Source organism: Amblyraja radiata, chromosome 2 (genome assembly GCF_010909765.2).
Source record: "Amblyraja radiata isolate CabotCenter1 chromosome 2, sAmbRad1.1.pri, whole genome shotgun sequence".
In the NCBI taxonomy this organism is placed as follows: domain Eukaryota; kingdom Metazoa; phylum Chordata; class Chondrichthyes; order Rajiformes; family Rajidae; genus Amblyraja; species Amblyraja radiata.
The window spans coordinates 10,553,962-10,569,003 of NC_045957.1; the positions used below are offsets into that span (position 1 = coordinate 10,553,962).

At 43.3% G+C, this 15,042-nt stretch overlaps 1 protein-coding gene across 4 annotated transcripts in view; it reads right to left on the bottom strand.

Moving 5' to 3' along the window:
• Positions 1-15,042, bottom strand: part of pard3 (par-3 family cell polarity regulator) — a 983,322-nt gene that overhangs the window by 123,903 nt on the left and 844,377 nt on the right. For 3 of the 4 annotated variants that reach the window (XM_033042021.1, XM_033042013.1, XM_033042029.1), the window contains one exon: positions 4,912-5,175. The exons of the other annotated variant lie outside the window; for it this stretch is intronic. In XM_033042021.1, the coding sequence (XP_032897912.1) occupies positions 4,912-5,175 (264 nt within the window). The remainder of the gene's footprint in view (positions 1-4,911; positions 5,176-15,042) is intronic. 4 annotated transcript variants of the gene reach the window in all.

Below are 15,042 nucleotides of genomic sequence, written 5' to 3' on the forward strand. Positions count from 1 at the left end.
TGTTATATTACAGTGTGAATTACAGATATCTATTATTGTCAATCATTTGCAATAAGTGTTTTATTTACCCAAAGTACAGAAAAGCAGAAACTCAAGGGCCATTCCAGGAGGAATGTTGAATCAGGGAAGACGTGAATATGGACAATAGATATTTAAACTAGAGATCTTCAAAGGCACTCTTGAAACTGGACATCATGATGTTATTTAAGACTATCTGGTCAGCCGCAAGAATTTAATGTCACAGTATATCGTTAATTACTTTTATCTCTCGGGATTTATTTATTTTGGTCTCGCTGAGACTGCTGCTGACAATTTAGAGTTCTGGCTAATCTTCATTAATTAAGTATTTCTTCTTGTGCAATGCAATGCACAAATTAATTAGACATACAATTTTGAAAGCAGAGGTCAAAGAGGTTTTTAAACAGCTCATCACACAGTGCTGGCGCTGGCTTTCCACTTGCCGCTTAATCATCCACAGGCTGATGGGAAAAGTAAAAGATTCAGTCGTTCCAGAGAGCGTTGACATTTCCGGTGTTAATAGTGGCAACATTGGGTATTCCAAAGGCATTTGGAAATATTATAAGTGCGCGATGAAAAGCAAGTAAAACTTGGAGATTAGTTTTGTACTTTGCCGGTTTAAACCGAAGATAGACACAAAAAGCTGGAGTAACTCAGCGGGACAGGCAGCATCTCTGGAGAGAAGGAATGGGTGACGTTCGGGCTGAAGATGGGTCTCGACCTGAAACGTCACCCATTCCTTCTCTCCATAGATGGTGCCTGTCCCGCTGAGTTACTCCAGTTTTTTTGTCTATCTAAGGTTTTTATCATTTCGGACTGGTTGGGAATAGTTAATGCCAGAGAACATGGTGGGGTGGTGGTGGTGGGGGGGGGGGGGGGGCGGGTGGGGGGGGGGTGAGGTGAGGTGATTAGGAGAAGGTTGAGGCTTAGCAGAGAGCCTCAACCCTACTACTACTTAGTAAACTTGGAGATTAGTTTTGTACTACTGACACTAGCAAAGTGCTGATATTGCAGGCAGTAACACCGTTTTCCTGGGAGTGGTGTACGCACAGTTGAGTCTCTTTAAATGACAGAAAGGAAACAAAATTGGCCAACTCTTGTCGAGTCCGCATTCATTAAGAAGGTAAAAGCAGAGCAGTCTGGCATCTGGCATTTAAAAAAAAATACTTATAGTTTTATACCTCTGCAGTTTTACAGCAACTAGTCGGAACTTCATGTGTAAGTACTTCATCTGTCGCTTTACTTGACAGAATTCAATAGGTCATGTCAGGAATCAATGCACGTTATACAAGGAAAATATCTCAGCAATAAAAGGTCCATGAGAAGGCTGCAAGGCACAGGACCAGTTTTCCTGATGACAGAAAAGCAAAGCTGAAGCCTGTTTAGAAGCATGTAGACATCAATAATAACGATTATAGCTCACTATTCCGGGGTGGATCCCCACTTATATCCTGTCTCGTGGCCTGGGATAGGAAGTGCATTTCCTCAACCCCATCTCCTGCGCATTCTTCCTCTCTAATCTAAAACAAAAGCTGCACACTTCAAAGATTGTTTAGGTTTTTAAAATGAGTAAGTCATCAGAATTGCAAAGTAATTACTCTTCACTCGTTTGACCTTCTTCTCTTACTTACACTTACACATACACACTCACACTACGATGCGATAGAATTTTATTTATCCCAGGAGGGAAAATTGATCTGCCAACAGTCATAAAAACACAAGATACATGGAACATGAAATTAAAGTGATGAGTGGAAAGGATTGGGGATGTGCAAAGATCGGTGGTGGGAGGGGGTCAGTCTACCCCACGACAGAAGGGGGAGGAGTTGTACACATGTACACAAACACACATACAAACACACTCGACTTTTTCCCTGTCGGGTCTCCGGTGTCGTTGGGCCTAACATCGTGGAGCCGGGGGCGGCCTCCAACCGGAACCAACCTGAGGGCTCCAGTCACGGAGCCTGCGGACTCGCCATCGCGGAGCTGGCCGACTTCGGAGCGGGGAGAGCTGTGGTGGCGCGCGGCTGCGACCCGACTTTGGAGCTTCGGTGGCTCCGGCCGCAGGCCCGGTGGACAGGAACATCGGGAGCTCGCAGGTCCCTGGTGGGAGACCGCTTTTCGGAGCTCCCGCAACGGCAACTTCTCCCGCTGGAATCGCGTGGTTTAAATGACTCGGAGCGGGGCCTAACATCGCCCAGCGCGGCTTAAACGGCCCCGGGACTTACCATCGCCCAGCGCGGCTTAAACGGCCCCGGGACTTACCATCGCCCGCCGGGGGCTTTAACATAGTGAGCCCCAGTCGCCTCGACGCTGCAGTTGGACTGCTGGACCGCGGGAGAAGAACAAAGGGAAGAGATAAGATTTTTGCCTTCCATCACAGTGAGGGGGTGTTGGAGACTCACTGTGATGGATGTTTGTGTAAACTGTGTTAAGTGTGTCTTTGATTTTTTTTTGTAATGTGATGACTGCAGGAATGAAATTACGTTCAAACCTTGTCTGTTTGAATGACAATAAAAAGCATTCTATTCTATTCTATTCTAAAAAGAATGCTTCAAGTTACTCGTCAAAAAATATCTTATGCAAATAAATCAATCGCTTTCCATAAAAATAGCCTTATGAATTGAAGATGTCACAAAATCAAATTTTACAACTACATATTATTATCTTCATCTCACACATCTTGGATGAATGAAATAGAGAGTTCTGGAAACAAAGCCAACTCTAGTTTGAGTGCCTACCCAGCAATAACTTAATAAGTAAACTTGACTTCAATATTTTTGGGGAGCCTCATGAAATTATATCCAGGACTAGATGGACTGAGCGAATAACAACACTCTAATCAGAGGTTCCTATGCGAACAAAGCATACATGACTAAGGTAAAGGGGCGAACATGGGTTCTCATCACAATAAGCAGGTGAGGCAGGTACATTTTTAGTCGGCACAAAGCATACCACGCTATTCATGAACGTCAGGTAACTTTCTCTATGGCAGTAAGTATGTTTAATTGAAGCATGCATTATGAAATTTAAATATTAGATGATAGTGTACACCACTTAGGTTTAATATTATACAGGATTATTAGTAGGTGTTAAGCGCATTCAGTCAAACTGAGGACAGAACTTGGAGCAGAGGTTTTCAATGGATCAATGTATGTTTTGGTCGGTATTGAACATGGTGACACTATATAGAGCCATGAGCATAACTCAGCTCATGTTAAATGGTATATTGGATACACCATCCATACCTGATATTATAGTGGTGCTTGGATGTTGCACTTTTGAGGTTACATTAGAGAACAATGCAGTATAGGAACAGGCCCTTCAGCCCACAATCTCTGTGCCAAATATGTTATCAATTTAAAATAATTTCCTCAGCCTGCATGTGATGCATATCCCTCCATTCCCTGCGTATCCATGTTTAAATTCCGTTTAATATCCGTCCTATTAAAATGCCTCTCAAATGCCACTAATGTATCTACTTCCACCAAAAACCTGGCAGCTGGTTCCAGGCACCCACCACTCTCAGAGTAAAAAAAACTTGCCCCACACATCTATATAACTAAAAGTCTCATCTTGACCACTTCCTGTCTGCGCTATATATTAATTTTAGAAAGAAATGCTACCATATATTTCTATGATTTTTGACTATGACTTACTCGGCAGCCCTGAGGATTTTTCCGATCGATGAAAAATAAAAAAGTTATAAGTGTTTAAAAAATCTTGAGATCAGCTGATTGGTCCTCTCGCCTGTCAATCACCACGATGAAGGTAAAGCCCCTTCCGGGGGGGGGGGGGGGGGGGGCAGGAGTATAAAACCTCGGATGCCTGGACGTGAGTCAGTCACTCTGGAAGATCGCAAGGGAGAGTCCACGACTGTGATTCTAAGCTGTGAATCAACTGAACTGTGAGCCTACAATGTACTTGCAATAAATGATTTGTTCGCCCTTAACGCCCTTATGAGTTGTTTGGCACTTTGGTGGCCTGCACTCTGCTTGAAATGGAGTTTGGTGACCTGCACTCTGCCTGAAATGCTGTGAAATTGAGTTTGGTGGCCTGCACTCCGCCTGAAATGCTGTGAAATTGAGTTTGGTGGCCTGCACTCTGCCTGAAATGCTATGACATTGAGTTTGGTGGCCTGCACTCTGCCTGAAATGCTATGAAATTGAGTTTGGTGGCCAACACTCTGCATGAAATGGAATTTAAAGGCATAGCCATGAGTAAACTGCCAGCCCACCAGTCCTGAGTGACTGAGCTGCCAGCCCCAGCTGCCAATTTGTCACTCCAATACCCTCGAATAAAAAACCTTAATGCACAATATCTCTTACTAAACCACATCCACACGTATCTTCCACAGCAAAGGAGCACAATGACTAACTGTTACGATGCACTGAAATTTCACTTGAGCAAGGTACTGCAAACTGGTCAGCAGCTGAAATCCTATCAGTGGAAGGAATGTAACCACAAGAGCAGGAGTGATAAAACGGAAAATAAACAAATAAATGGGATCAAAGAACAATGATTTTAAGCAAGCTAAAGATTTGGTTTCTACAATCTGTTCGTAATAGAGGAGTCGCGATTATTTTCAAAACAAAGCAGAAAATATAAATAAGAATCCAGTTGGATTATTTCCATGCAAATCTTCAAGTTCAATGCTGATAAGATGAATTTACATGCATCATCTTTGCAAGTATTGCCAGAAGATGGATGCAACAAGTACATTGGTAATTTTGGCTAACATCAGAATTGTAAAGCAATGACTAATTTGAAGCTCAACGCTAAATGTCATGACTTTAGCAAGCATTCAGTGCTTTGGAAAGTACTAAGGTAGCAAGCACGTCTTGCAGGAATGCTGTCAGAGCAATCTTGCAGGCAGAAAATCCATCCAATTACCTTTCACTAGTTGCAACTTTCCCATTCCTTGGTTTATTGACTTGAGCATAAACCACTTCCATTGGTTGCGTTTCCTCCCTTGCACTCTGCGGTCTAGTGTTTAAAATCAGGTTACGTCCGATGTCTGCAGACGAGTCATACCAACTCATGCCAGCATATGTTGGGTCATCCTCGGATCCATAAGGTCTGCTTAAGTCTTGTGGATCCATATAGTCTCGATCCCGTGCCTGCCGCTCTCGAATTTCCCGGTGTTTTGCCTGAATTCTGTAAAATTCATTAACATCAGATCACCTTGTGGCAAGTAGGTAGTCTTCATAAACATGTCAAATTGAAGCACTCTGCTCATGGTGCCAAGAGCATTACTGAATTTTAAAATTATTTTAATAAAAATGATAACAGGGGCAAATAGGTGGCAAAACATTGCACTGTCTTGAAGAGTCCAGGTTCAAATCTCCGCCTCATACATTTGGACGGCTCCCATCTATGAGTGGGCGTTGTGTGTCGGAAGGAACTGCAGATGTTGGTTTACACCGAAGATTGACACAAAATGCTTGAGTAACTCAGCGGGACAGGCAGCATCTCTGGAGAGAAGGAATGGGTGACGTTTTGGTGCTGAGAACTTTCTTCAGGCTGAGTCTGTCTGAAGAAGGTTCGCGACCTGACATGTCACATATTCCTTCTATCCAGAGATGCTGCCTGTCCCGCTGAGCTACTCCAGAATGTTGTGTCTATCTATCAGTGGGCGTTTCTGCTCCTCAGCCAAAAAGAAGCACGTCTTAAAGAAAATCAACGCCATGACCAACAGAACATGGAAAAATCCCATGGAAAGTGGTCTGTTCCATCGTGTAATCTATCTACTATTATGTATTTTGGAGACCTCCGGATGACAGTGACTGAAGAGCTGAGGCAGGCTGAACTCTTGCTGACGGAGGACTAGCGGGATGGTCAGGGGGAAGTGACGCTGAAGGCATGTGCATTGAAAGTAAAGTAAAGTAGTACCCATTTCTTCATTGTAACAAAGCAGAAACAGAAAATGCTGCAATCATCACCATGCAATGGGAGCTGTCATCCAACACAGGCAGATGCTAACATTGGATATTCGTTAACCAATCCGTTATTGGTTCAAAACTAATTTTCAAGATGCATTTCTCAGAGTTAAAGACGAGTTATATAAGCACAAATCAAATTGTCCAATTGCCCTCAACAATATGTGTGACAATAGACAATAGACAATAAGTGCAGGAGGAGGCCATTCGGCCCTTCGAGCCAGCACCGCCATTCAATGTGATCATGGCTGATCATCCCCAATCAGTACCCCGCTCCTGCCTTCTCCCGGCGCAGAGGGAGAACAAAGAGGGAAGAGACAGAGACTTTAAGATTTTGCCTTCCACCACAGTGAGGAGGTGTTTGGGGAACTCACTGTGGTGGATGTTACATTTGTGTTGATTGTGTGTTTTTGTCATTTTTTAATTATATGTATGACTGCAGGGAAACAAAATTTCGTTCAGATCCAAAGGTCTGAATGACAATAAACAAATCTAATCTAATCTAATCTAATATCCCCTGACTCCGCTATTTTTAAGAGCCCTATCTAGCTCTCTATTGAAAGCATCCAGAGAACCTGCCTCCACCGCCCTCTGAGGCAGAGAATTCCACAGACTCACCACTCTCTGTGAGAAAAAGTGATTCCTCGTCTCCGTTTTAAATGGCTTACCCCTTATTCTTAAAATGTGGCCCCTGGTTCTGGACTCCCCCAACATCAGGAACATGTTTCCTGCCTCCAGCGTGTCCAAGCCCTTAACAATCTTATATGTTTCAATGAGATCCCATCTCATCCTTCCAAACTCCAGAGTGTACAAGTCCAGCTGCTCCATTCTCTGAGCATATGACAGTCCCGGGAATTAACCTTGTAAACCTACGCTGCACTCCCTCGATAGCAAGAATGTCCTTCCTCAAATTAGGGGACCAAATCTGCACACAATACTCCAGGTGTGGTCTCACTCGGGCTCTGTACAACTGCAGAAGGACCTCTTTGCTCCTGTATTAGATTCCTCTTGTTATAAAGGCCAACATGCCTTCGCTTTCTTCACTGCCTGCTGTACCCGCATCCTTACTTTCATAGACTGATGTACGCAGACCCCCAGATCCCGTTGTACTGCCTCTTTTCCCAACAACGCCATTTAGATAGTAATCTGCCTTCCTATTTTTGCCATCAATGTGGATACCCTCACATTTATCCACGTTAAACTTCATCTGCCATGCATCTGCCCACTCCCCCAAACTGTCCAAGTCACCCTGCATTCTCATAGCATACTCCTCACAGTTCACACTGCCACCCAGATTTTATCATCTGCAATTTTGCTAATGTTACTTTGAATCCCTTCATCCAAATCATTGATGTATATTGTAAATAGCTGCGGCCCCAGCACCGAGTCTTGCGGTACCCCACTAGTCACTGCCTGCCATTCTGAAAGGGACCCGTTAATCCCTACTCTTTGTTTCCTGTCTGCCAACCAATTTTCTATCCATGTCAGCACTCTACCCCCAATACCATGTGCCCTAATTTTGCCCACTAATCTCCTATGTGGGACCTTATCAAATGATTTCTGAAAGTCCAGGTACACTACATCCACTGGCTCTCCCTTGTCCATTTTCCTAGTTACATCTTCAAAAAATTCCAGAAGATTAGTCAAGCATGATTTCCCCTTCGTAAATCCATGCTGACTTGGACCGATCCTGTTACTGCTATCCAAATGTCCGGCTCCAGCATCTTCCCCACCACCGATGTCAGGCTAACTGGTCTATAATTCCCTATTTTCTCTCTCCCGCCTTTCTTAAAAAGTGGGATAACATTAGCTACCCTCCAATCCACAGGAACTGATCCTGAGTCTATAGAACATTGGAAAATTATCACCAATGCATCCACGATTTCCAGAGCCACTTCCTTAAGTACCCTGGAATACTGACCATCCGGCCCTGGGGATTTATCAGCCTTCAGTCCCATTAGTCTATCCAACACCATTTCCTGCCTAATGTGGATTTCCTTCAGTTCCTCTGTCACCCCAGATCCTCTGGCCACTACTATATCAGGATGCTCTTACAATCACCATAACCATGGAAACATAGACAATAGGTGCAGGAGTAGGCTATTCGGCCCTTCGAGCCAGCACCGTCATTCAATATGATCATGGCTGATCATCCCCAATCAGTACCCTTTCTCCCCATATCCATTGATTCAGAAAATTGCCTATCTGGATAAATTACTCAATAAGATAGCCCTTTTCAAGAGATACTAATCACAATTTTATTCACTTCCAAAGTACTTGTGAGCAACATCACGTAAAACCTTCCTGGTATTTAAAATAACGTATTTACTATCAAGGTCAATCTTGAACGCTCGCGTTGTCCTCTAAAGAATAATTTAACAATAGTGTAAATGGTAGGGCCCTGGATAGTCGTGGAGCAGAGAGTGCACGAGGTACGGATGCATAATTCCTGAAAGTGGCCACACCGGTAGGCAGGGTGGTGAAGGCGGCATTTGGCACTTCATCAGTGATTACAAGAGTTGCGACCTTTCAGAAGGAACGGCAGATGTTGGTTCACACTGAATTGGAGCGAGTGAGGCCCAGCGCAAATTGGAGCACCAAGCATTCTGTCCTGTGCCTCCTCCATTGTCAGAGTGAGGCCTAGCGCAAATGGGAGGAACAGCACCTCATATTTATATAGGATTTCCCTAACTTCAAGTAAGCCTTGCTTTCCCGCTCTCTCCATCCATCCCCCTTCCCAGTTCTCCGATCAGTCTGACTGTCCCTCCGATTACATTTCATCTCTGCTCGCTTTGCTGTCACCTTCTCCAAGCTAATGATCTATTCTACATTTTCCTTGATCTTCTCTTTTGACGTCTCGTTTTGACACGCTTTATCCTTCCTAATCTCTGTGTCTCCCTCTCCCCTGACTCTCCGACTGAAGAAGGGTCTTGACCCGAAACGTCACCCATTCCTTCATTCCCAGAGATGTGACGCCATGTTATAGCTGTACTATGGAGTACTGCATGCAGTTCTGGTCACCCTGCTATTGGAAGGCTGGCATCAAGCTGGAAAGGGTGCAGAAACGATTCACCAGGATAGTACCCGGACTCGAGAGCTTAAGTTATAAGGAGAGGTTGAATGGATTGGGACATCTTTCCCTGCAGCATAGGAGGCGGAAGGGTGACCTTAAAATGGGATACAAAATCATGATGGGCAGAGATGATTCTCATCTCCTTCCTAAAGGAGATGCAAGGAATTTATTTAGTCAGAGGGTGGTGAATCTGTGGAATTCATTGCCACAGAAGGGTGTGGAGGCCAAGTCAATGGATATTTTTAAGGCAGAGATAGATAGATTCTTGATTAGTACAGGTGTCAGGGGTTATGGGGAGAAGGCAGTAGAATGGGGTACGGAGGGAGAGATAGATCAGCCGTGATTGAATGGCGGAGTTGACTTGATGGGTCGTATGGTCTGATTCTTCTCCTATTTCTCATGACATGAGATAAGCAGAAAGATCACAGTCTTATTCCCAGGGTAGAGCAGTTCAGATCTAGAGGGCAGAGCTTTAAGGTGAGAGGATAAAGACTTAAAAGAGATCTGAGGTGCAATTTCTTCACGCAGAGGGTGGTGCTTGAATGGAACGAGCTATCACGGAAAGCCGTGACGGCGGGGCTAATGGCAACATTTTGAAGACATTTGGACAGGTGCATGGAAAGGAAAGGTTTAGAGAGATATATACCAAATACAGGAAGGCAACGGTAGAGTTGCTGCCTTACAGCGCTTGCAGTGCCCGAGTCCCAGGTTTGATCCTGACTCTGGGTGCTTGTTTGTACGGAGTTTATACTCTATCCCCGTGACCATGTGAGTTTTCCCCGAGATCTTCACTTTCCCCCCACATTCCAAAGACGTACAGGTTTGCAGGTTAAATGGCTTAGTCTAAGTGTAAATTATCCCTCGTGTAGGATAGTGTGAAGGGGCTGTCCCACTCAAGAGTTCTCCCGAGTTTCCCCTGATTTGAACTTGGAGTATTACGGTAATAGTCGCTCGTAGGTACTCGGGGCTCTCGTGGACATTTTTCAACGTTGAAAAATCTTCACGAGTCTTCACCCGAGTACCTGCCGTTAGCGTTACGAGTCGCTAAGAGACGTCCCGAGCTCCGACGTACCCGCTACGTACATTCTACGTGCTTACCATGAGTTTGAGGGGTTTTTTAAACTCGGGAGAGCTCTTGAATTACCTCGTACAGTGGGACAGGCCCTTTAGTGTGTGAGCACCACTGGTCAGTAGTGACTCGGTGGGCCGAAGGGCCTGTTTCCGAGCTGTATCTCTAAACTAAACTAAACTAAAATGGAACTAGCTCAGCTATAACATTTGGTCAGCGTAGATGAGTTGAGCTGAAGTGCCTGCTTCTATCCATTTTGACTCTATAACAATGCTTTATGCACAGAGCCAGCAATGACAACTTGAAAAACTTGAATTCATTTACAAATTCTGTCTGTGCAATTATTAGCATGGTTCTCTCGGGACATCTGCAAGTAATCTAAAACAAAATGAAAATTATGTTCAAATACATTTTTCACATTTGCCCATTGTTTAACTATCTAAATTATACGAAGTGCTAAACAAATAAATTTTAGTGAGATGATCAATTTCATTATTTCTAATAAAAATAAATTAAACTGTCTGTAAAAGTTAGACACATAATAAATATTAGTTATCTGTATAAATATCATGTTGATCAGTCATATTATACTTTATACCAGGGGTTCCCAACCTTTTTCGTCCCGTTTACCCCTGGGAACTTTAATAGCACATAACAATGTTATTTCACTTATTTATGAACAACTAATGATGAACAGATACCGGTATACCAGAACCAAGCACAGTCAGTCAATGAGAAAACATATGTACAAATCCAGAATCAACAAATTTACCCCCTGGGTAGGCGAGATTTACCCCCTGGGGGTACATTGACACCAGGTTGGGAACCCTTGCTTTATACAGAAGGATGCCTCAGGACTTGTTCTGCAGTGACAAAAGTGGTGATTTTTCTATAACATTCACCTTCAATGCGTTCTTGAGATCCAATATTATAAGTTATACAGCTAAATTCATAGTCATCTGATGTTCACGTGTTTTGGTGGAAGAGTAATAAGAACTGCCTGAAAATGCTTCAATTGTATGGAATGGAACGGAATAATTTAATGCCATGTGTGACAGTGAGATTCTTTGCTTGCATACCCAAGGTATACAAATAGCGGCCACTTACGGCGCTGACATAAGTTACAAAGCACGCCGGCTCCCCCTTTCTTCTCTCGACACCCCCAACGGTTCCCACCACGCCGGGTCCCCATTGTCCACTGTTCCATCCCCATCCTCACGGTGATCCCCCCCCCCCCACACAGGGTCCTCCATTGTTCTCCCCCTCCCCTCCCTCACGCCAGTCCCCCCACGCTCTCGACCCACGAGGCTTCGCCGCCGATTATTGTATCAGTTTACAATGAAAATACAGCTTGGCAACATATGAGATTCATCCCAAGTGAAACATGGACTTCCATGTCCTGCGGAAATCTCTGTACATTTCTTCTTCACCAACAACAGCTTAAAAAAAGGAAGTGGTAACCATCTTGGACAAATCTACACCTTCCCTGCTCGAAGCATGCAATGAGTCTCTTCACAGACACCTTGTGTGGAGTTATCGCCGTGAAAAGATGTCCTTATTTCCGATTCATTTTGACTGAGGAGAGCATTATCAGTTAAAAGGAACATTATGGGAATTTATCAGAATGTTGGTAACTCTCTAAGGCCATTGCAAGTTTTTGGACTGCAAATGCACTGTTCTTTTGTTATGTTTAATAATTAATTATCTATTTGCTTTTCAAATTGAAGTACTCCGTTTAGAGAATAACATTAACAGATAGATTTTGTAACTAAATGGAAAGAATTTGCACGTGGACAGAGGGGATTAGATTTTGTAAACTGTAGAGCTGGGTGGCGATATTTCAAATAATATTTAACACTGGGGGAAAAAAACACCGACTCTAGAATAATAATATTAGGTTCTCTTAGGGAGCTTTTTCAGGACACTGATAGGGTCTCCTACAGTTTGACCCTTGATAGACCAGCTGATCTTTAGTAGTTCCAGATGGTCTTTAGTGCAAGACTATACTCAATTCTTCTTTTGTTATGACCTATGGGGGTCACAAAGTACCTGCCTGGTGCATTTTGCAAAGAAATACACACAAGGTACAGGGGGGGGGGGGGGGTCCAAATTCCTGTTTAAACATTAGAAACAAATCACCCTCAATTTGAAGCCATGAGACAAACATTTCAAAAAAATCACCTTGCCAAAGATCAGAGTTTTTTCTAAAAAGGGGTTAATTCTAAGAGAAAATATCCTTCTCCAGAACATATTCTAATGCAAAGTCTCCACACAATGTGTTAACCTTTGTTCTGTCTTGATATTTGACTTTAAATTTGATTCGCCGTGTATGATGAGATTCGTGAATTGTCCTTGTCAATGAATTTTAATTAAAGGACCCCTCGAGCTGGCAACAATTTAAGATGTAGATTTCTGACATGCGCTACAATGTAGGCCACCATTTGACTAATTAATATAGGAGCACTTGCACTCTGTTGCTTCCGCGGTGGTGCTATTCGTTTGCAGTTTACTGTTACATTGATTCGTACGCCCGGCCTGTGCTGCTGAAGGAACAAAGAGAATCCTTCAATCCATTGCCGACAAATGGACTGTGACACCCTCAAGAAAAGTAACTAACAAAAGGCACCCTGTCCAACCCCCCTGGCTTGCCCCTTACGAGTGCCCAAACTTAGCATATTTTAAAGACAAACTAGGGTGAATCCCACCATTCCTCAACCTTGGGCAAGGTCAAAGAGAGGTCAATGGATTACAGATGAGCACTTACCAAGGTACTTAAAACATTCTGATATCTGTTCAATTACGACAAAACTGGAATGCTAAAGATACCAAGTCACACCACAATTTATCTCGTTTTAAAATTTGTACATTTTGGAAATGTTGCACATTAATAATATTATTGATATCTGAAACAAATGCATATTGCAGAATGTATTTATGTAAAAACTATTCAATTGTCTAAGTCCTATATATTAATGTGAACCCAACTTTGGACTTGCGATCTCCATGTCTGTCCCATTGTCCTTTTCCTTTATAAGCAACTTCTTTCATGTAATGATTTAATTATTTTTCCACCGGGCTTTTAATTTCCGTTTCCGTCTCCTTGCTTCTGTTGTCCCCTTTCTATCTGAGCTGCATCCGAGGCAACGTCACCAGCAATGACAATGAGAGCCAGATAGGGCTCTTAAAGATAGCGGAGTCAGGGGATATGGGGAGAAGGCAGGAACGGGGTACTGATTGTGGATGCTCAGCCATGATCACATTGAATGGCGGTGCTGGCTCGAAGGGTCGAATGGCCTACTCCTGCACCTATTGCCTATTGTCCATTGCCTATTTGGACTTTGCCACTACTACTGAAGTGTGCTGGCAACAACTGCTCAGACGAGCTGATGTTATTCTTCATTTTAGCCAGATTAAAAAAAGTCTGTTGCTGCCAAAATCAACAAAAATGTTATTTCCCATTCCCTAAATTGGTTAATTAGTTGCTCCAGATCAATGTTTAAATGTTTGATCAATCACATATGACACAAAGAAGGAGAACGAGCCATATAGGGAATCCCTTTAAACCTTAGTAAAAATTATGTTCCTTTTATGATTCCATCTGGTGTGTCTGGAGTTGAATTCCAATAATACCAGCGAGAATGTACTCCTTCCATGAGCTTCATTTTCCTGCCCCTCTATTCAACAATAATGCCAATTTTCTGGTACAGTCAGAGGGACATCAAGCAATAACTTTACCCTGTGAACTGACTCTTTGCGCTGGATGCAAGTTGAGATTTCAGCATCAACTCACTTTCCTTCCGAACCCTATTACGCCTCAATTCCTGAAAACTAGTCAACTGTGCCTTGAAAATACTTGAGAAGAGAACATCATAGTCTGCTGGAGAATCGACTTCCAAAGGCATCACTAATCCCTTCGCAAAGAAAAAAAAATCCTCATCAAATACCTAACAAGGCTGACGTTTTATTTGAGACCATGATATCCAGATAAGGGAGCATCAAATCAAATTCCTTTCAATGACATTGTCTCTCACTCTTCCAAATTCCAGAAAATGTTTCAGTTTAGTTTAGTTTATTGTCACGTGCAGCGAGGTACAGTGGAAAGCTTTTTGTTGCGTGCCAACTAGTCAGCAGAGAGACAATACATGATTACAATCAATCTATTGACAGTGTGTAAATACATGATAAGGGAATGGACACTAAAAAGCTGGAGAAACTCAGTGGGTGCAGCAGCATCTATGGAGGGAAGGAAATAGGCAATGTTTTGGGCCGAAACCCTTCTTCAGACTGATGGGGGGTGGGAGAAGAGACTGATGGGGGGTGGGGGATATCATACCACATGATAAGGGAATAATGTTTAGTGCAAGGTAAAGCCAGCAAAGTCTGGTCAAGGATATTCTGATAGACATCAGAGGTAGATAGTAGTTCAGCACTGCTCTCTGGTTGTGCTGGATGATTCAGTTGCCTGATAACAGCTGGGAAGAAACTGTCCCTGAATCTGGAGATGTGAGTTTTCACACTTCTATACCTTTTACCCGATGGGGGAAGGGAGAAGAGGGAGTGGCCAGGGTGTGGCTCATCCTTGATTATGTTGCTGGCCTTGCTGAGGCAGCGTGAGGTATAAATGGAGTCATTGGAAGGGAGGTTGGTTTGTGTGATGGTCTGGGCTGCGTCCACGTTTGTTTTGCTCCTGAATATTTCACTCTTTCTCATGTTATGTTTCGTTCCCCGCTCTCCTGCCCAATTTCCCAGTCAATCCATATTCCTTGTTGCCACCACCTCACTTACTTGCCTCACTTCCTAACGATATGATAGAACTGTATTTATCCCGGGAGGGAAATTGATCTGTCAACAGTCATGAAAACACAAAATACATGAAACATGAAATTAAAATGTCAAGTGGAAAGGAATTGGGATGTGCAAAAGATTGAGGAGGGGGTGGTGGA